At 38.6% G+C, this 24,292-nt stretch overlaps 1 protein-coding gene across 5 annotated transcripts in view; it reads right to left on the minus strand.

The window, feature by feature from the left end:
- Positions 1–4,367: 4,367 nt before the first annotated feature.
- sdr42e2 (short chain dehydrogenase/reductase family 42E, member 2) overlaps positions 4,368–24,292 on the minus strand; it is a 31,712-nt gene continuing 11,787 nt past the window's right edge. The window contains exons 5-13 of one of the 5 annotated variants that reach the window (XR_010015414.1): positions 23,011–23,129; positions 21,637–21,712; positions 19,497–19,579; positions 17,590–17,727; positions 17,439–17,504; positions 17,268–17,331; positions 17,004–17,077; positions 12,169–12,291; positions 10,587–12,080 (exon numbers count right to left, since the gene is read on the minus strand). Coding sequence is in view for 4 of the 5 variants with exons in the window: in XM_063015920.1 (XP_062871990.1) it covers positions 6,390–6,614; positions 17,004–17,077; positions 17,268–17,331; positions 17,439–17,504; positions 17,590–17,727; positions 19,497–19,579; positions 21,637–21,712; positions 23,011–23,129 (845 nt within the window). In the remaining variant the exon portion in view is untranslated. Of the gene's footprint in view, positions 6,615–10,586; positions 12,292–14,554; positions 14,817–17,003; positions 17,078–17,267; positions 17,332–17,438; positions 17,505–17,589; positions 17,728–19,496; positions 19,580–21,636; positions 21,713–23,010; positions 23,130–24,292 lie in introns of those variants that run through there. The other 4 variants (XM_063015920.1, XM_063015943.1, XM_063015935.1 and 1 more) reach the window with 4 other exon arrangements.

Here is a 24,292-nt window from a genome sequence, read left to right on the forward strand (position 1 = left end):
AATGCAGCTTTAATAAAAAGCCTTGTTTAATTAAGGAAGGCATTTTTTAATTCATTGGTTAATGAATGTTTCAGTATGTGGTTTGTATTATGAGGTTTGCACAATGTCATCCATTTCCCAAACAATATATTAGCAACCACAGAACTTACTGTCCATGCTCATATGTAGCCAAGAACCCCACAGATATCAAGAAGCTGGTCAGATTTTCTCCAACAGCTAACATGTTTGTACATTTCTTAGCTAACCCATTCATACACATGGACCTCATGGATTAGCTTGATTGTAGCCCTGCCTTATTTTTGCTTCTCTTCCAGTTTCTAGTCAAGAAGCAAGCCTTTAGTTTAACCTTTGATTTTTTTTTTTACCACAGTAGTGTTAAAATTTTGGATAGTGATGTACGTAATTAGCACCTAACTTTGTAGATAAACACTGTAGATTGTAGCTGAAATGAAGGAGTTTAAAAAGAGAAATCGACTAATTGTAACGCTTACTGTGCAACTTGTGACTAAGTTAAAGTAACATTTATTGTGTGTATTGTAATTTAAACTTGATTAAGCCTGAATGTAGTCAATCCTCCAGCATGTTTGATGTCTGAAGCGTGCTACTTTTGTTTTGATCTGGAGCTATGAAGCTAACGCTGCTAACGCTGCTATTTGAGGAAAAGCCAGTTACAGTTCTTACTGTTTATACTCCAGGCTTCTACTTAAAAACTTAGACATGTTGATGTTTCTGATACTGTATGAGACTTGTTAAAGAAGCGCTCAGGTTTGTGAGTGTTGATTTGTTCATTTCGTTTCTGTCTTGAAACTGTTTATGTGCAAATAGTCTTAACATGTCAGCTCGATGTTGTCTGAGGAGAAGTGAGCTATATAGTGAGCTATTGATGGTTTAAAATGAGTTGTGCTGGTTTTCTATTGGATTAGCTGGTAGGAGGATTAAATTAGTAGTATGTTAGAACTGTAACTACATTGCCTAATTAACTACAGCAATAGCATTAATTATTTGAAGACCGTACTGGGGGAAATTGATGGTTACCAGCATGCTTTGTGGTTTGGTCAGATTTTGTTTTTGTAACTTTTAAACAGGTTTTAGGGTCACAGTTTAGTTTGTGTGGGTTTGAACACATTTGTGGTGGGCACTAATGAACATGTGCTGCATTATGAACGGAAAATGACCACTGACCAGCCTTACTTGCAATAAATAGTTCAGTATTTGTTAAACAACATCAGCTCAGCTCAAAGCAGCATTAGCTGCATTAACCTTTTAGCTTTAGTGCAAAACTCGAGATGCAAACTTCAGACTTCAAAAACACTTGGATGAGATGCTACATTTGGGCTCATAGTGTGCTTTTGTGTGATCGTTATTTTTGAGGCTGCTTTCACAATTTTTGGGGGATTATTATAGACACATGACATATTCTCATGACTATCAATGGCAAAAAAATATTGAAAAATGCTCACAATGTCAAAGCAGCGCTTTGGGTGCTTACAGTGTTTTTTGTGTATTATAATTTCTCACAGCTTGGTGGAGCTTTGACACAAAGCTGAAGTACTTTGCACTTTATGCAGAATTTATGAATTTCAGGGTTTTTGTTATTTGTTATTTATTTATTTTTCCATAACTGGCTTTGATATGAAATGTATTTTTTTTTTTCATTTTTGCAATCATTTTGTTTAGTCACTGTATTAAGAGCTCATAATTTTTGCATGTACTGTAGCACAACTGCATTCCAAAACTGATGCAATGGTTTGATACTGGACAATATTTATTAGAATGTGCATCATAAGTAATAAGTATAGCTTCTAATCTTTCTCCAAGAGTTATTGTGTGCAAAATACAAGCTTAAACTTACAAGATTTAATAGAATAGAAGTAGTTTTATTTAGTGACACAATATGCTTATTGAAATGTCATGGGTATGATAGGTGCCACTTTTGAAAGTGCATTATGACCATTGTGCTCATTTTACTAGTACTAGTGTACAGTGGATGCAGTTTGAAAACAGGAGGAAAATGAATGTTGAGTGACTTGAGTGAAAAATTCTTTCACAGTTGGTGGTAAGGTTGAGGTCTTATTGGATGAGTAAGATGGATTATTGGATAGAAACGTGGGTGGATTGTATAGTATGTTTCAGAATGTATTGTAATATTTGGCATTCCTTGTCTTTTCTGATGGTTCTTATTGTCATCTTTGGTGTTCTTGTTGATTAATGAAAATGAAAAAGATTGTTTGTTTAGCAATGATCTCTTGCACTGCTGGCATAGGTGGATAATAATCAGGCATCAAATTCATCTTTGGACGTGGTGAATTTTTAATTCATTTAAAGGCTTTAAATAAATTAAATTAACGTATACAACTTCTTGTACTTGGCCAGCATTTAGTGTGAAAAAAACACAAAGCAAAACAGATAAAAACTTGAGTGACCAATAACTGCTTTGCTCAGTTGACCTCCAAATAGGGGGTGCTACATTTAATACTGAATTATTAATTCATTTTTACAGGTGAGGCAGACTTTTATTGTCAGTTCATTCCAATTTATTCTCCTTTTAAGGAGAATTAAGACCAGAATTCATTCCTCTGTGGTGGACCCAAAGCCCCACAGTGTCAGCCTAACCTGGCCTACTCCACAAAGCAGGTAAAGGATTTTTTCTGTTGTGGTTGAACCATATCTGACAAGAATGACTTTTCATTCTTTTTAATGTCTTAGCTCAGTGAGGTATTGTAACTACAGCAGCAGGTATTACTGTTTGGTTTGCAATGTTGAACTCTCACTGATGAAGTTTTGATGTGATGTGGGTAAGGATGGGTCTGATTAATTTAAAAACAAATTATTTACTTGGATTGTGAATATTTTGTGATTTAAACAAAAACAAAAGTGGCTTGAATAATTACACTATTGAAAATGTTGTGATTATGTAAAGGGATAAGTAGTAGCATATTGATTTTCTGTGATCATGGTTATAAATTTTTTTTCAAGCAATATTATGTGCAGCTCTTTAACGATTCATATGACCCCTGTCCTGCATCATGAATATATTTTGATTGTTGTTGGGATACATGAGCCTTAAGAGGTTGATGACATATATTTCTCAAGCCTGTGCTGTTTAAGTAGGTGTTTTTGAGAAAAATTATAGAAAAATCTTGTGAGAAGCGTTGTGCTTGATTAGAAACATCTATTTAGCAAACAGCTAAATAAAAAATGCTGCTAGTATTGAGTTGTGAAAATAAGTGTGCAACATTCAGTCCCATTACCTTTCTTTTTTGGCTCACTGTTAGGTGAGTAAAAGTGCTTTGTTAAAGAATAGAAAACACTTTAATAATAATAATAGTAATAATATGCATTAACTGCTTAATGGTGCTAACCTTTGTTTGTTAAATGCCATAAATGCATTTTTGTAATCTGTTTAGCATGTGTAAATTATTGCCATGATTAATGACTAACCCCTAATTAGATCTTAAACCAACAAAAATAAAAATGTTTGCAAGTAAAAACATCTACTTTGTCTTTTATTATTATTAAATTTGGTGTGCAATTCAGAATACTATTCTGTCTTCAGTATTGTATAACATTATGACCACCTCCTTGTTTCTGGATGAAAGCAGGCTAAAAAGGTATGTAGAGAAATTGATGGACTACAGTCCATGTACAGTATATATACACATACACAGTGGAACCTCAATTTTACAGATTTTCATTTAACGAATTTCGGATTTAACGGACAAAATCTGAAAAAAAAAATGCATGTCTGCTCCAAATACAGTTCCACAGACCAGGACCAGTGGTTCAGTAAATGTCTGCTCGCTGGCGCACATATCTCTGTTTAAATGACATTTACATTTTACAAATGAGTGATAGGGTTTGTTTTGCCGGAAGGCTCCTTTGTTCTTCATTTTTCTTTCTGTTTTATGCTTAATTTTTGCATGTTCTAGTGATTAGCTATGGCTTCAAAGACAAGGAAATGGGTAAGTGAAAGAGGCATCTGGGTATTGCTGAAAAGTTAGAACTTATTAAGAAAGTGTAAAGTGGTGTTTCTGGGACTTGTGTATGTGAGAAATATGGTGAAATTTCTCCCCAGTACAGTACACAAATTTTAATATTTATTTACAGGTTTTTTTATTTCCATTGTTCATTTTACTGTTCATCATTTGTGCATGTTTGGCACTTTTGTGGACCTTAGTGCTGTTTTCGTTATTTTCTCACCCCAGTTAAAAAAACCTCGCTATTTTGGAAAATCGCATTTTAAGGACCACTGCTCCCCCCTTTTAGTCTGTTAAAATCGAGGTTCCACTGTCTGTGTGTGTGTATAGACAGATAGATGTGTGTATAGATAGATACTTTATTGAACCTGAAGCAAATTAATATAGTGATTGAGATGACAAGGACTCACTGACAGTTTTATTTTAACTCCAAACCAAGTCCACTGCTGATTAGCTAAATTAGCCTAGTGGCTTCACTGCAAAAGTAAGGACACAAACTTCGGACATCACACACAACTTGGCTTTGGAAAAGAAAAAAAAGGAATTGCATCAATATGTAGGTAATATTATGCTACACTTTTGTTGAGCTAAATCCACATTTACTGTCTTGTATTTATATTTATGTAAATATAATAATAATAATACTTAGTCCACTATGAACATTGGCTCAGAATCTTTCCCTCACCAATCCCCTAAACTCAACATAACTAACATCCTACATTCACCAACATTTCTGTAACATAGACTATACAGCTGATATGTGGAAACCCGTCCTAATTAGTGAGTTCTGATATTTCAGCTAATTAGTGCTAGCAGGTGTATAGAATGAACTACTATTATTTAAACTTTGTGACAACAGTTTGGCCCGTTCCTGTTCCAGAATGGCTGTGCTACTGTACACAGAGTAAGGTCAAATTTACAACTCCAATGGCCTGCACAAAGTCTTTACCTTAACCTTCACCTTTGTGTGGAGTTTGCATGTTCTCCCCGTGTCTGCGTGGGTTTCCTCCTGGAGCTCCGGTTTCCTCCCACAGTCCAAAGATGTGCAAGTGAGGTGAATTGGAGATACTAAATTGTCCATGATTGTGTTTGACATTTAACTTGAACAGATGAATCTTGTGTCACCAGTAATGAATGACAGGACAGGTAATCAAAGTGTGTAAAACATGACATTAAAATCCTAATCAATCAATCAATAACCTTCACCTTTGGAATGAATTTGAATGTCAGTTGCAAACCAGGTCTTCTGGTCTGACATTAGTGCCTGACCTCACAAATGGTCTTTCAACAGAATAGATGCAACTTCAGGTAGTCACAGACACTCTCCAAATCTTGTGGAAATCCTTCTTTTGAAGATTAGAGTCTGTTATAGTCACAAGGGGGAGGGGAACTTCATAATTACGCCTATGTTTGGGAATAAAATGTCCAACAAGATAATAGACAGGTCACTATATACACTGACATGCCAGAAGTCATGAGTCAGGAACTAGTATTGTGTAGGACCCCATGCAGCAACTCGATGTGGCATCGATTCCACAAGTGGAAGGAAGACGTCTGAAGGCATGTTATGCCAAGATGTCTGGCTAGCCACTGCCAACTCTGTGGTATTTGTAGGTGGTGCAAGATTTTGAGTGCGAAGGACCTCTCCATCACATCCCATAAATGTTTGATTGGGCTTATTTTGGGTGAACGTGCAGGCCACACCATGCGCCGGAAATCCTCCTCAAACCAAGTCTGGACACTTGGGCACAATGGCGCGGTGCATTATCCTGCTGGAATATCCCATCATTGTGGGGGTATGTGAAGTCCATGAAGGGCTGCAAATAGTCAGCAAGCAGTGAAATGTAGCAGGTACTGGTCAATGGCACATTTAGGTGAACCAGTGGATCCAACCAGTGGACTCAATCCATGCTATGAAAACAACTTACACCAGTATGGAACCACCACCAGCCTGCACAGTGTTTTGTTGACAACTGAGGTCCATGACTTCATGGTATCTGTACCACACACAGACCCTACCATCAGCCCAAAACATTTGGTACCATGACTCAGTGGATCACACCACATGTTGTCAATCCTCTAGGGTCTATTCGGAAACCTGGACTACTTCATATTCAATTTACACACTGCTATCCCATGACTTTTGGCATGTCAGTGTATTTTTATCCATATAAGGTACTTACAATACATGTGGTATTATTAATACTATAGCTGCTGCCCGGCAGCTGAGTTGGGCCTTGCCCTAGATCACCAACCTCTCCCTTTCCCTCACCTTCTTTATAGTGGCTTTTAATGAGCTGGACTAAGTGTAAGGAATATGCTGAGGATGCCATGTTCCTTTGTATGGCTGTCCTTCTCATATTATTCACACTCCAATGCTCACGTTTAAATCAGAAACCAAAGAGGACAAAGCTAATGGTAATGTCGCCACCAGCAGAGCATCAGAATGGTGAACCCCACCAGAATCATCTTTAGAAAGAGGAGGAATGAGTCCAGGATTAAAGAACGGGATCGGACCGGTTGACTCTTCAGGTAATGATCCACTGAGTCGATGAATGTGTACTTCTTGGGGGAGAAACCTAGCTCTCGACGGGCTTTTTCAATCCTGAACGTGTGGCTCACAGCAATGTTTCTGACCTGTAATATGGAAGACAGATATCATTGTGTTAATAGCAAGCAGAAGCATGCAAGTATATTGTCAGAGCTGATGTGATATGTTGCTATACTCTTAAAATGAACTACAGGGAGATTCACTCGAAAGAGGCCCCAAATCTTCTGTAATAACTCTGGCTAGGACAAAGCAGGACACACACTTCCGGTTCGAGTGTACGCTGGCGCGTGTAGCTGCCGCTGCTCCCCGGTTATTTATTTATTTTATTTTTTATTATTATTTATGATTTTTGTTCGTTATGAGCTTGTGATTTCTGAGATCTTGGACTCCAACCCAGTCCTCTACCAGAACGAATTAACTCTGTGTATTCAGTGTGTTTTAACTGGCTTACCTGTATGTGAATCACTCTGCTCTCAGACGCTACCTGCTGCTTCCTAACTCTATTTTGTCACCATGTGGAATAATGACTCAGTTGTAAGGTTTGTCCTTGTTTGGGCTGTATTGTCCATAGTTTTTCAACCATCGGCAACCTTACACCAGTACTCGGCTGCTGAACTTCTTAAGCTGCGGTTCCACCTGCCCTATATGCCACCGGTACTCCACATTCACCCGGACATTGCTCGGCCTTTTCAGCGCAGATACATCCATCGTGGGTCCCGACGGAATTTCCACATTGATGACTCGACTACCATAAACACCATCTGGTCTAAAACTCGTCGCTCTCGGAGAAATTCTGGCAGGAAAGTGGACTGTGCTGTCTTAGTCAGAGTAGCCAGGTCGGCTAACATCATTGCATCCTCGGACCGTTGTGTAGTTAATGTCGGGCTTTTCAACACTCGGTCTCTCACGGGTAAAAGCCTTCTTCTCCGGGACATCCTCCTCGACCGTAAGTTTGACTTTCTTTGTCTTACAGAGACGTGGCAACAATCCGGTGACTTCGCCCAGCTGAACGAGCTAACGCCGACTGGGTTTGTTTACATCTGTCAGCCGCGTGTCACTGGTCGTGGAGGAGGTCTCGCGATACTTTACCGTGAGCAGTTGAAAGCCTCCACTCTCACTCTACCTGTCTACCATACATTTGAAGTAGCAGCCATACAGTTGTATGGACCAAAACCTACTGTTCTGGCCACTATTTATCGTTCTCCCAAGCCCAATAAGGATTTTATAAATGACTTTTCAGCATTTCTCACATTGCTCTGTTTACATTTTCCTAACATCATTGTGCTTGGTGATTTTAACATACATATGGACAATGTTAATCACATTACTACTAAGGATTTTATATCTTGCTTGGACAGTTTTGGATTTCAACAACATATCAACTTTCCAACACACTCTAAAGGACATACCTTGGATTTAGTCTGCTGTTCTGGTGTAACTCCCCGCAACTGTACTGCCACTGATCTCCCTGTCTCTGATCACTTGTTAATTTCATTCAATATCAATATGATTCTATCTAAAAGTAGACCACTACGTGACATTACATATCGTAATATTAAAAATATTAATCTAACTTCTCTTTTATCAGGTATTGACAGTTTTCCTAACCTTAGTCTTTCAGCCACTACTGATGATTTGGTTTGTCACTATAACACTGGACTTCATTCTCTACTGGACTCACTTGCTCCATTAAAAACCCGGACTGTTTCTTTCACCCATTCAGCTCCTTGGTTTTTACCCCATCTACGTCAGCTTAAAACTACAGGACACCAGCTGGAACGTCTCTTTAGGAAAACTGGCCTTATAATACACAAGGAGCTATATCATAACCATCTTCTTCTATATAAAGATAATCTTCACACAGCAAAATCCCAGTACTATTCCCAATTAATTAGAGCTGGTGATGGAAACACACGGGCCCTGTTTTCTCTGGTCACTTCCACTCTTCGCCCACCTGACTCTTTACCTTCACACTTCTATTCTGTCGATCATTGCAATTTGTTAATGTCATTTTTCAATACTAAAATAGATCTGATACACCAGCAATTGCTTCCTGTTACTTCTTGTACCGTATTTTCCCCAGTGTCGGTCCCTCTTATTCATCCATTTACTACTTTTCACCTTCCCACTATCTCTGATATATCTAATCTCATCCAGAAATCAAAATCTTCCACTTCTCAACTTGATCCTTTCCCAACACCCCTGGTCAAAGCAAGTTTACCTGCTATATTGCCTCTGATAACTGCCATTATTCACTCCTCCCTCACCTCTGGATCTGTCCCTTTGTCATTAAAGTCTGCCTCAGTCACCCCTATTTTAAAGAAACCCGGTCTAGATCCTAACAACTTCAATAACCTTCGTCCCATCTCTAATCTGCCTTTTCTTTCAAAAATCCTTGAAAAGACAGTTGCTTCTCAGGTACATTCTCACCTCTCCAATAATCACCTTTATGAGCAGTTTCAATCTGGTTTTCGTCCCTATCATAGTACAGAAACAGCTCTCCTCAAAATAACAAATGACCTTTTGACTGCAGCAGACTCAGGTTTTTTATCCATACTCATTCTCCTTGATCTGAGTGCAGCATTTGATACCATCTCCCATTCTATTCTCCTCCATAGACTATCAGCCATTGGTTTTTCCAACATACCTCTGGACTGGTTCACCTCATATCTCTCTGATCGCACTCAGTTTATTCAATTAAAGACATTTACATCCCAACCATCTCCCCTCACTACTGGTGTTCCTCAAGGTTCGGTTCTAGGTCCTATTCTTTTCATCATTTACCTTCTTCCTTTAGGTCATATTTTCCATAAGTATAATATCCAGTTTCATTGTTATGCAGACGACACCCAGCTCTACCTTTCTAGCAAACCTACTTCTACCCTCCCTCCCTCCTCCCTCTGCAATTGCTTACAGGAAGTCAAGTCTTGGTTTTCCTCTAATTTTCTCAAACTCAATAGTGATAAAACAGAGGTTCTTCTCATTGGTTCTAAATCTGTCCTTGCTAAAGTAGACAGTTTCTCAATTTCCATTGACAACACTCTTGTTTCCCCCTCCCTTCAGGTAAAGAGTCTGGGTGTCGTCCTTGATAGCACTTTGTCTTTCCAAACTCACATAAATAACATCACTCGGTCTGCATACTTTTATATTCGTCATATTAACCGTCTCCGTCCTTCCCTCACTCCTGACAATACTGCCATTCTGGTCCACTCCCTGGTCACATCCCGTTTGGACTATTGCAATTCTCTTCTGTTTGGTCTCCCCCTCAAGTCCCTCCATAAGCTACAACTAGTTCAGAATGCTGCTGCCCGTGTCATTTCTAGAACCCCATCCATTCATCACATCACCCCCGTTCTTCAACAGCTCCACTGGCTCCCTGTTAAATTTCGCATTGACTATAAACTTATACTGCTCACTTTTAAGGCTATCCATCATCTTGCTCCTCCATATCTCACCAAGCTCCTTCATATAAATAGACCCAGCCGGACCCTTAGATCTTCCTTATCCATTAGTCTTATTGTCCCTCCAGCCCGTCTGACTACCATGGGGTCTAGAGCTTTTAGCCGTTCGGCTCCCCGTCTCTGGAACTCCCTCCCACCAGACATTCGTAATATTGACTCTCTAGACATTTTTAAATCACGCCTCAAAACTTACTTGTTTAGGACAGCATACAGTCTTTAGCTTGTTCTCTTGACTATATATATTTTTAAAATTCTTTCCCTGTTTTATTGCTGTTTTATGCTGTTTGTATGTTTATTCTTTTATGTACGGTGACCTTGAGAGTCCTGAAAGGCGCCTATAAATAAAATTTATTATTATTATTATTATAAAGCAATCTGAACGCAATGTGCTCCTCAGTATATCGAACAGGCCGGGATGCCCCTGCATCCGAGCGATGAATGTTTAACCTCCATTTGCAGCCCCAATATGCTTGCCGATACGTTCAGGAACATAGAGCACTGCGTCGAAATGTGTCTGGCAGAAAATGAAGATCACTTCCAACATCATATGTAATGCAATCGATTACACATACGTCATGGTATGTAGTGTATTTTTTTATTTAGATTGCTTCATCCTAAAGGTAAAGGTTCTGTTACAATAGAATATTCAGGGCCTCTTTTGAGTGAATTTCCCTAAAAAATTACAGTGGTGGATAAAGAATAATTAAAACTATAGGTATATAGGTATATAAAATATAAAGTATATTAATGTCAAGACCATAATACAATATGTGGCTATTTTTGACTCTTTGGAATGCTGATTATAGTTCTGAATGGTTTGTTTTGGAGCATTCTTCAACAAAAAAAATCCATCAGTTAGAATGGAGGTGGAAAACACTTCACAATCTGGACTCTGAAAGCTTACCATGACCTTAATGATGTTCAAATCTTGTGGTTAAGAAAACGATGGAAATATCCTTCGCTTCATGTTTGTGGTTATGAAACACCTATTAAAAGGTGTTAGCAGTATGTATGGGGGCATAGGGCCAAAAGAGTGTCGGCACCATGAAGAGCATGTGGTCCTGTGAAATCAGTTCATATTTGCTGCCTTTTAGACTTCTACCAAATGGCTGCACATACTGTCCTTTGGCTTCGTTCAAACATAAATCCACCCACATGAAGAAATAAGTCGACTCATTATGTCATTCTTTTTTTACATTTCTTATTGGTTCAGGGTTTGTGTCAGTAAAAGAGTTATGTATATTTTCTTACCAACTATGGTGGTAGCATAGAACAACAAATTCCTGTCTATATAAAGGATGAACGATGCCTACAGTACTTAAAGCTATATTAGCTAACACCAGTAAATGCAAATCATGATCTATGCTTTGCATGAATGTCTACTGCCCACAGATTATTTTTAAGCAAATGTTTCTATTCTTTTCTCAGTACAGGTATAGTTTAAATAGTCTTACATATACTGTATAGATATTTTTAATCATAGACCATGAGGTACTACTGTCCTGACCAACTTGGCTTACTACTAATAATAAGGTTTTAGGAATTCTTGGTTAGGAAGTCAAAAGGTACCAATATAATATTTAATCATGTTATCTATTTCATATGTATTTATATTTTTAGCATTCAGCAGACATTTTTATCCAAAGCAAGTATACAGTATATAGTCTAAGCAACTGATGGTTAAAGGCCTTGCTCAAGAGCCCAACAGTGGTAACCTGGCAGTGATGGGACTTGAACCAGCAGCCTTCTGATAACTAGGCCAGCATCTTAACCACTAGGCTACAACTGCCCCTATTTGTCAATAACAAAAGCTTTTCTTAGCATGGTCCAACCCCTGAAAAGCTTACATACACTGACCCTCCCTCTATATCTTTCTCTATGTAGCTTAAACCTTACCATGTATAAGTTTCAATTATATTGCTAGACATATGGAGCAGTCAGAACAATCTGGAGCTGAACACAGCAAAAACAGTGGAGATGACCGTGGACTTCAGGAGGAGACCCCCAACCCTGCCAGCACTCACCATCCTAGACAGGACTGTGATGGCTGTGGAGTCCTACAAGTTCCTGGGCACAACGATCTCCAAGGACCTGAAGTGGGACAGCAACATCAACTCCATCATCAAGAGGGCTCAACAGAGGATGTACTTTCTGTACCAGCTGAGGAAGTTCAACCTACCCCAAGAGCTGATGGTGCAGTTCTACACAGCCATCATAGAGTCCATCGTCACCACATCCATCACAGTGTGGGGCAGCGCTATCACAAAACATGACACCAAGAGACTGCAGCGCATCATCAAGTCTGCAGAGAGGACCATCGGTGTAAAGCTGCCCACACTGCTGGACCTGCATGCCTCCAGAACCAGGAAGCGTGCAGAGAAAATCATCACTGACCCGTCTCACCCTGGTCATCACCTGTTACGGTGCCTTCCATCAGGCCGACGCTTCAGCCACATGAAGACCCGAACGACCAGGCTACAGAGAAGCTTTTATCCAAACTCCATTACGCTCATGAACAATTGAACACTACTGTACTGTTAATACTCGGGACACTTGCACATCAAAAACTACCTATTTCATTTATGTAATGGCATACACAGGATTTTCACCTTTACTTGCATTTCATATTTATATATTTTTATATTTTCTATAGTTTTTATATTGCACAAAACTGCACCTTTTTAAAATTACAATGTAAATTGCACATGCTAAATGTTTACAATGTTTTCTATGTTTACAGGTATGAATGTGTGTGTTAGAGAGAGAGTGAGCTGTGTGAATAAGATTGTCTGTATTGTATTTTTCGTGCACTGCAAGCATCTGTGTAACCAAAAGCAAATTCCTTGTATGTGTGAGCATACTTGGCCAATAAAGCCCGATTCTGATTCTGATTCTGATTCTGATTCTGATTTAATAAACAAGTGATTTAAACCTAGTCTGCTGTTTCTAGTCCCACCTCTGCTTGGTTACCAGTGTTGGGCTCTTAAGCAAGGTCATGAACCTTGCTTGGATTGTGTTTGATCCCAATTTAAAAAATTTTTTGGATAAAAGCGTCTGCTGAATGCAATAAATGTTCAATTATATTTTCCTAAAACAAAATTCACATTCATCACAGACATTGCTTAGTGTTTCTTTGCTGTGTTGCCAGATTTAATAAACCTAAGTAATTACATAACATTAAACCCTTATGGCTGAAAAACATGTACGTACGAGCCAGAAAAAACACAAACCTGTGACATGCTACAGCTTGCACGAACCAAAGTGTGGGACTTCTTGTCTTAGATGATATATGTTATATACCAGCCATTTGTGCAATGTGTCTGTGAGACACACAGCAGCCTTGCTAAACATTCATTCATTCATGTATTGTCTGTTTTATCCTTTACCCTTGTCCGCTTCATCATATTCAGGGTCATGGTGGGCAAAAGGTAGTGAAGACCCCAGACCATCTCACACAAACCCTCTATTAACAGAAAAGTTCCTCAAAGACTGCCACGGAGCAGATATAGTACCATTTGAAAAGTATTCAGCCCCTGAATCTACTTTAAATGTCTTAGGTTCTGACTGAATACTTAAAATATAGCTGTTTATTTTCCACATTTGAGCTCTAAAATTAATTTTCTTCTAGATTTAAGCTGTTGAGATTTAAAACACATTCTTTCTTGTTAAAATTGGAAGACTAACACATTTGGCCAGCAGTCTATGTTCCATTTTATTAGCCATGGTGCTCAGTAGGGTTGAGGTCAGGGCTCGTGCAGGTTACTAGAGTAATATATTTTTGGATCTTGCCTAGTAGTGCACAGGGCCAAAGCAATAAGAAAACACTTACAAGCCTTCTTTAAACTATTGCCACAAAGCTGGTATCAATTACATAAGGTTACATGGTTAATTTTTTAAAACCTCTTAGCAATAGCTGTGGCTGAAACATCTAAATTCATTAATTATGGTGTCCATGTACTTTTGGCCATATAGTGTATCTCTGAGATCTGGATCAGGTCATGATCTGGATCAGGTCATGATCTGGCTCACTCGGTGCTGAGAGCTGGATGTGAATCTGTCTGACTCTGGTCTCATTGCTATCAGATCAGATTCTACACAGGTCACGTTCACTAACAGCTCTGATGAAGTCCATTTATGTGCCATTACTTTTCCATTAACCAGACGTGCGGCATTGGCACACCAGAACGCCCCCAGCACCTCTATCCTCTTACTGCATACAGATTAGGTATCAGCATGGAAACTTTCCATTAGGTTTGGTGTCAGTCCGATCCCCACCCACCTACTATTACACATTTATACTCACATAGGTAGGCACATAACCAATTACCCTTTAAAAACCAGAACCACAAGCACCACAGTTTTACACGTAGAGTCCAATATCAATAACGGATAATGTAATTACATAAATGTATTTATCCTGGTTAGGGTCATAACTGATCAGGCACCACTTACAAACACTGGAAGCAAGGCAGAAATACATTTTAAACAACAAACCATTCTTGGGGTCTCAAAATATACTCACTCACAGACCATTTTAGAATATGTTTTTTAGGAGAGCGAGAAAAAGAGAGTTTAGTTTATTATTAGGATTTTAATGTCATGTTTTACACACTTTGATTACATCCATGACAGGACAGGTAGTTACTGCTTACACAAGATTTTGTATCTCCAATTCTCCTCACTTGCACGTCTTTGGACTGTGGGAGAAAACCGTAGCTACCGGAAGAAAACCTACATGGGGAGAACATGCAAACTCCAGACTGAAAGGACCGGGATGGCTCCACCTGGGAATTGAACCCAGGACCTTCTTGCTGTGATGTGACATGGCTACCCACCGAGCCACCCAGAAAAAGAGAGAGAGTACCTTACTGCTGCCACAAATTTGGAAGCATGTCCAAAAACATGTAAAAGTAGCCTGGCTACTTTAAATTGACCCATGGTGTGATTTAATGGATGGGTAAAGAATGGGTCCTAAGAACCTGGTTTAAACTGTTGCGTTTGGTCACAGGGTTTTCCACAGAGTCCCACCTCTCAAAACATGCACAAGGTTGATTGGCTACCTAATGGCTCCTAATTGTGAGTGAGACATGAGTAAGTAAGTGTGTGTCACCCTGTAATGAACAGGCATCAAGAATAAACCCCTGACTTGCAACCACTGTACAGACCCACGAGAACCCTGACCAAGATAAGGCTGTTAATAAAAGAGTCTGAAAGATGTTATGTGGCACCATCTAGTGGACAGACAAATACAAACAAAATGCCTTTCATATGGTGTAAAAATAATCCTCCGTTTTACTGGCCAAAAGTCTGGGTTATGCTTCTTTCAAAGGGCAGGGCCAGAAACCACTGTTTAATGTACGTGACCTTCGAGCCCTTAGGCAGCTCAGGCATTGCAAGAGAATAAATATATAAGCATGAGCTTGGAAGTACTTCAGAAAACAGCCTGCCGCTATATTAGGAAATGCAACCTAAAACTCTGGGCCAGAACTCCTCTCAGATGGACTGAAAGACAGTAGAAACGTGTGCTGTTGTGACCAGATGAGCCCACATTTCATCTTGTTTCTGGGAGAAATGTTCTCACTGCCAAAGATAAAAAGGGATAAACAGTGGATAAAAAGTGTTTGACTGACCTGTCTGCTGTCTAGATCTGTCCTCTATAGAAAATGTATGATGCATCACAACACTGGGCACTGATGCACCTCCATACCATGACAAATGTTGGCTTTTGCACCTTTTGCTGATAACAGTCTGGATTGTATATTTTATCTTTGGCATGGAAAACTCAACACCCATTTCCTCAAAATAAGCTGTAACATGGACTCATCTGACCACAGCACGCTTCCACTGTCTGTCTGAACTTTTGAGACAAGCTGCAGTCTGCATACTCTGTGGCATTTTTGCATAGTAATGATATATGACTTTCTCCATGCATAACAGTTTCAGGTTTCAGACTGTTTTAAGTGACAATGGTTTTCCAAAGTATAAAGAACAGTGGTTTTTGGACTTGCCCTACACATAATGAGATTTATCTGAATTTCCTGAATCTTTTCACAATATTATGTACAGTAGACAGTAAAAGACCTAAATTATGTGCAATTTTGTATTAAGACATGTTGTTTTTGAACTGATTGACAATTCACTGTGTCTTGCACAAAGTGGTGAGCCAATACCCATATTTGCTTGCAAAGACTAGCAAAGAGCAATGAGCCTGCTTATTGTGGAATGTTTCTAAACTGTGTCATTTGAATAAGCTAGAAACGTTTCACTCTATTTTGCCCCGTCCCATCTTTTTAGAATGTTGCAGGTATCGAATTCAAAATATGTTTATACTTACAAGATACAATTAAGTCTGTCAGCCAAAACATTTTTGTCAATTAAATAAAGATTTAAGAGAAATGAAACAAAGTTTTTTGTATTTATTGCATTCTTTAAAAGATATCAACTTTTCTGGTAATGAAGTTTGTAATTTAGCCTCACGTTGATAATAGGATCATAAAAATCAAGTCTACGATCATGCAAAAAAGGAATGTTGGTAGTAAAATGAGTATATATTTTAGAGAATTGTGTTCCAGTTCCAGGCCAATTCTTATCAACCAGCATCAGTCAACCTCATTAATGCTCTCATTGCTTAATTGAGGTTATTACCCACAGTCATGTTCCAGATCTATTGAACAACCTTTGCAAAAGAGTAGAGATTATTATAGAAGCAAAGTGTGTACCACCATATTTTTGGGGGAGTGGTAGCTTAGCTGTTAAGGTACTGGACTATTGATCAAAAGGTAGGTGATTTCGCCACCACCATGTTGCCACTGTTCAACCCCTGAGCAAGGCCTGTAACACTTTTGTAAAATGTAAAATATTATTGCCCCTGGTTTGGGGTGTGAAGTTTAGGGTATTACATAAGCTGGAACCCTAACCCATGCTACCTCAATCTTGCTTTTCAGGTTGTACTATGATGAACAGTTTTATAAACAGAATGTAATAAAAATGCAAAATAATTAGTAGCATATTTACCTCATTTCTGGTGAAAAGCAGAGGAACCTTCACGATTGGCCTCAAAGCCAAGTGCAACAGTTCCATTAAAAATGCTGCAACAAAGAAAAGAATGAAAAATTCAGATCAGTCTGTAATAGTGTAATCAAATATAATGAGTCTACCTGAATTTACCACAATACTGCAAACTTGTTACATATCACTTTTTTTTTAATTCATGCTGTTTAGATCTGAGAATGCTTTAAACTGAATATCATTGATGTTGTAATGACTGTAACATCCAACCTGCTGAGTAGACAAGGGAAACTGGGAGACGAATCCGTGGTCGGCTATAGCCTAGACTCTCAAACTATTCAGAGAGAAGAAAAACACTCACATACACATAATTTACAGCACATACCAGTTAAAACAAACAAAAAAATTATGTTATTGTGAATACACAATGCTGTTACTCACCAGTGGTGTCATCCAATCAAAAACATTCACAGATTCTCCATCGTTAATAAAATAGGCTTGTCCATTCTGAAACAAGGTATTATACAGTTACTGGTGGGAATAAGAATGCAAAACAATCATTTATACTCATAATTTCAAAGTCCCTACTTACTGCCACACAGCCTTTTTCTGGTGTCAGGCTCTCTGCTGCCAGCTGATGTGCCATCACCAGATTATCCACATGCACCCAGTTCATCCTGGCATTAGGGTCTCCAAAACTAAAATTGAATAACCTGCTTTCCACATTTACCTAACAGCAAAGAAAGGAACAATAAAGGACAATAAAGACAAAGTAAAAAAAAAAAAAAGGAATAAAAGAAAAAGTAAAGAGTAAAGTAAAAAGAAAAATATACAAAGAAAAAATAACAAATGTGTTAGACCTACCTACCTACCTACCTATCTATCTCTCTAGAACAAAGACAATTTTAACATATTATTTTATTGATTTAAAGGAAAATGTTGTCCAACACCAACTAGACGTGTGTTAAGGCCTTGCTTAGATAGTGTTTATGATTTGACCATTAAAGAGACTGTACAAAAATGGCATATATTGGAAAGTTGCAAAGTGTAACCACTTCTAACAAAAGAAACCTAAAGGCTAATTTCACATTTGCCAAAAAATCACCTTAATGATCCCAAGTCTTTTGGAATAGTGTTTTAATGGTCTAATGAGTCAAAGATTTATCATTCAGCCTTCCCTTTTTTTTTAATTATGCAATCAGAGACAATCAGAAATAGAGCACTTATTTATAACAGCACTGTACAATGATAAGCTAAAACATTAGCAGCACCTGCCTATTATGCTGTCAAAACCCACAAAGGCATAGACTCCATAAGAAATCTGAAAGAGTCCTGTGGTATCTGGTACCATTAAATTAAAAAGCTGAGTCCTTTAACTTCTGTACGTTGTGAGGTGGATCGCCCTACAGTGCATCCTGGTGTTGGTTCTTCTGCAGATGTGGGGCACATGATTGTGGCCTGAGCATTCACTTGATCTTGAAGAAAACAGGATTTGTCATATAGTTCCAAAGCCTGCATGCTCATTGTAGGTGCTTTCGACAGTGGACAGACAGCATAGACTGGAGACTACAACTACCCATCCCTATACCGGTAAGAGTTTGATGCACTATGTTGTGACATCATCATCAGTTTTAAAATGATCTGCAATTTGAGCCACAGTAGCTCTTCTGTTGGTCTGTACCAAAAGCCATAGCCCTCATGTCCTGAGTACTGGCCACCCAGCAACTTGTCGAAGGTTTCCTCAGAACACTGTGGATATGTACTCACCACAGCTGCCTGTGAGCACTCTTTGCTGTTTCAGAGACACTTCAACCCTGTCGTCTGGCCACAGCAATTTGGTCCCTAACCAAGTCACTCAGGCTTTACGGCTGCCGCGTTACACACATGAACTATAAGTAACTACCATCAGCGCAACATTATTACAGTATATCCTTAACACTAACAAGCAGAACAAAATATTCATTGCTATTTATATTTTGGGAAGTGGTCCTCATATTTTAGCTCATCAGTGTACGTATATTGGCTCACCTGTAAAGGTGTGCATATGTGTAAAACAAAATTGATTCTGTCCCTTTTATTTCTGGTGTGACTTGTCAATCAATTTAAATGCCACTGTTGCCAGTCTTCATCTAGACACATCTTTTACCAACTTGTCTCACACTAACTAAATAAGGCAAGGTAGTCATGTGTGAGGTGTGTGTGTATGTGTGTGTCTTAAGTCAGTGGAAGTCCCAGGGGAAACAGGAATGTAACTGAAGCTTCTCACAGTTCATTAATATTGTACAGGACGGCACACATCAGGCCAGCCGAGGTTTCAATATCAGCACGCTGAGAGAGAAGAAGGAGAGTAAAGCAACGAGAGAAAAAATAGGACAGTAATAGATGAATAGATATGTAATTAAGGCACAAAACAGGTGAAATACAAAAGCAGAAGGAAAGTAAGGATAGATGAACAGAAAATAAAGGAAAGCAAAATAGAGAGACTGGCTTATTACTTACCATTACTCTGTGAAGGTGTCTCCTCTCTTCAGGGCCATAAATGCCCGAGGGGCGTAATACACATGTCCTGAGCAGTCCGCCACCTTGATGACACGTCAGAGATGAGAGATTACAGCACATATCAGTATAGTCATAGCGTCAAATTACTTTTTCTGTATTCACTAATTGAATAAATAGCTGGAACTGTGGATAGATAGTGTATGTTGATATTGGAATTGAACACTATACACTATTCTTAATTAAATATGGAAATGAGGTGGTGTAATGTTTCACTGAGGATCCAAGGCTGTGGATCTGTCACATAAAGATTCTACAGAAGATAGTATAGTAAATAGAAAAATAGTATAGAAAATACAATAGTATAGAAAAAAAATATATTTCAGTAGTGATTCCATTGTAAAGAAAGCCAATTGTCATAAAGACACGACTTTTTTCATCCTAAAAATACAACTGGGTCACACAGGTGACAACAGAATGTCTAATTTAGTGTGAGGGAACTCCAGTGGTCTGTACAGACTGCCAGATAGAGAAACATGATTCGTCACTCCACAAAACATATATGTAAGAGGGATCTTCAAAAAGTTTCCACACTTATATTTTTGTTGGAAACGGTGAGGGCGGTGAGGGAGGAGTAGTAATTTGTCGTGTCTGAGAGACAGAGGCTGGATTTAGTGACATCTAATTTGGACCGCTTAAAGAAGCTTTAAGGGCAAGAAGATTTTCATGTGATGATGATGTGAAAGCAGCAGTACATCAGTGGCTACACAATTAACCAAAAACATTTTTTGCTGATGGCAAGTTGGTACAACGCTGGGAAAAATGCATTGGAAGGTGAATATGTAGAAAAGTGATGTAATATGTTTTTGAAATTCTTAATAAAGAGTTTAAAAAGTGCTGAAAGTTTTTGAAGAACCCTCGTAATATATGAATATACAGTATGTGTGCATATATGTGTGTGTGTGTGTGTGTGAGTGTATGTATGTGTGGTGACCTAGCCTATAAGACTGCTATGCCTCGTTCCTGTTTTCCTCTGTTTACAAAGAATGGCCCATAAATACATGTTTTGTCTAGTTTGGTGTGAAGGAACTCTAGTGGTCTGTATAGGGCCTTGATCTCAGCCCTAGTAAACGATGCCAATCTTGATAGAGTGCTTCTTTTCTAATGTTAGTGCCTGACCTCGCTATGCTCTTGTGATTAAATAGAGACAAACTCCCACAGACACGATCCAAAATTTTGTGGAAGACCTCCCAGTAAAAGTGATGGCAATTACAGCCGCAAAGTTAAGTCGACTCGTAAAGTAGTGTCTCTGTGTGTCTCTGTGTGTGTCTGTGTGGGTTTCCCACAGTCAAAAGACATGCAGTCAGGATAATTGGAGATACAAAAATGTCCATGACTGTGTTCGACATTAAAAACTTAAACTGATGACTCTTGTGTACCCAGAAATTACCTGTCCTGTCATGAATGTAACCAAAACCCTAATAAATAAATAAATAAACTGTTCAGCTTTCTGAAAAGTTTGAGCTGATCATTTTCTTTACGAGCTTCAGATTCAATAAGCTGCTTGCATAAATATTGTAGGTATAAACATGGCAAGTAGATTTGTTGTCTAACATAAGCTAAGCTAACATAATGCCAGATTAAGAAGGAAGCCACTAAGCCCATAATAATGTAAAGCTCGCTTGACTATGGACAGTGTGTTTTGGCATTATTAGCCACTGCAGAGAGTGTCAGAAATGTACAACAAGTAAGTAGAAATGGGAGAAAATCTATCTGTGTAGCTTTCATACTACTACATATTTTATGTTTTAAACTATATGGCAATACCTCGTAAATTTTTTAGATGCTATAGGGGTGCTAAGCATTTTTCATGTGTCTCTGGCTTTAACATATACAGATGTAAAGAAATAAAATACACCAATGTACGGTTGCCTTATTGTGAAGGCTGACTCTAAATTTAAACTGGTGTTAGTAGGTCCAACTGGATTCGGTTGCACACTACACATTACCAGAGCAGCAGTTCATCACAATACCTTGTCAGAACACACACACACCAGTAATGTGTGGAGGAAAAAGAGATGGCTTTCTCTTCTTGCTAGCAAATGCCAGGATCAGCTTTAGACAGCAGGTTCAGTTTCCATACCTTTTAAAGATCTCCCGTTGGCGATGAGGACCATGCGCTCAGCAATAGCTTTAGTTCGGGAGTAGTGGTCTATGTGCTAAGAAAAAAACACACTTTAATCACTTTACACCATCTACATTTATTGTAATGTGCATACTAAATTTCAAAGATGAAATGCAAAATAAAAACAAAAAGCAGTGATTTATAAACTCGGTGATTATGTAAACTGTGTGGGTATTTAATTGAAAACAGAAAACAAAGAAAATAAACTTTATGTCTACTGTTATTGAAGTATGTGAATATTCTGTAACAAATGTAACCAAATGGGCTTGGAAGTGCTTTGGAAAACTCTTGTAAATAAACACAGCTGATCACTCCATCTACAAATGTAAGTTACAACTCTGCAAAGTGGAATCCATGTATTAACAACATCCAGAAACGCAACCCAGTCACTCATCTAAACTCATGCAAAGTGCAAGTGTGTTCTCTGGTCTGGTCTTATTTAATTAGGGTTGGCCCTAGTGTCTTAGATTCACTCCTCATTCCTTGGTACTATTTGGATTCAGCATGTTCTCCCTTTAACTTCATAAGCCTCTTTAGTGTTCACCAGTCACCACTGGGTTGCCACTACTCTAAATTGCACAAGGGTGTGAGAGTGGGATGCCCTGCGATCGACGTTAGCAGTGGTAGCTCAGTGGTTAAGGTACTGGACTTGTAATTGGAAGGTTGCTGGTTCAGGCCCCACATCTGCCAAGTTGCCTCTGTTGGGCCCTTGAGAAAGGCAGCTAACCCTTAATTGCTTAGATTGTATTCATCACAATTGTCACTTTGAATGAAAAAAGGTCTGCTAAATGCTGTAAATGTAAATAAATGACTGGACACACTAATGCAAAAGCTTTCTTAAAGATTTTGGAGTGTCTCGTTGGGACGGCATGGCAACTCGGTGGACAGCACTGTCGCCTCACAGCAAGAAGGTTTGTTTTAGCCATACATCTGCTGTGACTACAAGACATTGACAATGACATTCAATACTGCATGCAGTATAATTAATGATGACACAATGACAAATAATTATGGTTATATTATTTACCCAGTGCCATTACATGCTCATTATGTGCAGGTGATAAACAGAGGTGGCTTGTGTATCAAACCATCACATGCACAAGGTGCCAGGTTAACTCACATGACCCTGAAAACATTTCCTTATTTTCCTCTTTCCTGTGCCTGGTGCCGTTGCAATATCAAAATGTACACAACAATATCATGGTGGCATTTTTGGCTCATATACTGTGTAGAGCATCAGATAGTATTAGTTAGTAACTGCATTTCTTTTAAGTGTACCTATATCATACATTCAGAAATGGCATTAGAAGTGCAATCCTTGTTCAGTCTTACCATGTCCAGTGGAACATAGGGTACAGAGTCCTCATCTCCCTCTTCAATGGGTCTTCCTGCAAACACCACATTCACTGTGCTGGTGTACACGAGCCTGGTGATACCCTGCTCACAACACACTGTAAAAAAAAAAATTCATTCATTTATTTTTAATATAACAAAAAATTATATAACTTTTCCTTACCACAGATGTAACTAGTCAGTTAAGATAGGACGGGGTTTTGGTGTGTTACAGACAACTACAACCCCTGGCAAAAATTATGGAATCACCACTCTTGGAAGATGTTCTTTCAATTGTTTAATTTTGTAGAAAAAAAATAAATCACAGACATGCCACAAAACTATCATTTCTCAAACTGTCAACGCTCTGGCATTAAGAAACAATAAAAAAAGAAACAAATATAATAGTTGTGGTCAGTCACAATTGCTTTTTTTTTAGATCAAGTAGAGGAAAAAAATATGGAATCACTCAAATCTGAGGAAAAAATTATGGAATCATTAGAAAATACTGCACCATTATTACTTTGTTGCACCACCTCTGGCTTTTATAATGGTTTAAACTTTCTGAGGCATGGAGTTAACTAATGACAAACAGTATTCTTCATCAATCTGCCTTCAACTGTCTCTTGCTGTTGCCAGATCAGCTTTGCAGGTTGGAACCTTGTCATTGACCATTTTCTTCAATTTCCACCAGAGATTTTCAAATGGATTGAGATCCGGACTATTTGCAGGCCATGCCATTGACATTATATGTTTTCTTGAAGGAAAGTTTTCACGTCCTTTGCCCTATGGCAAGATGCATTATCATCTTGAAAAATGAAGTCATCATCACCAAACATCCTTTCAACTGATGGAATAAGAAAAGTGTCCAAAATTTCAATGTGGACTTTGGCATTTATTGAAGACCATCTCCCCTGTGCCTTTACCCGACATGCAGGCCCATATCATCAACAACTGTGGAAATTAACATGTTTTCTTTAGGCAGTTATCTTCATAAATTTCATTGGACAGACACCAAACAAAAGTTCCAGCATCATCACCTTGCCCAATGCAGATTCGCGATTCATCACTGAAGATCACTTTTATCCAGTCACCCACAGTCCACGATTGCTTTTCTTTAGCCTACTTTAACCTTGTTCTTTTCTTTTTAGGTGTTAATGATGGCTTTTGTTTGGCTTTTCTGTATGTAAATCCCATTTCTTTTAGGTGATTTCTTACAGTTCAGTCACAGACATTGACTCCACTTTCCGGCCACTTGTTTCTCATTTGTTTTGTTGTGCAT

Source organism: Trichomycterus rosablanca, chromosome 2, assembly GCF_030014385.1.
Source record: "Trichomycterus rosablanca isolate fTriRos1 chromosome 2, fTriRos1.hap1, whole genome shotgun sequence".
Classification (NCBI taxonomy): domain Eukaryota; kingdom Metazoa; phylum Chordata; class Actinopteri; order Siluriformes; family Trichomycteridae; genus Trichomycterus; species Trichomycterus rosablanca.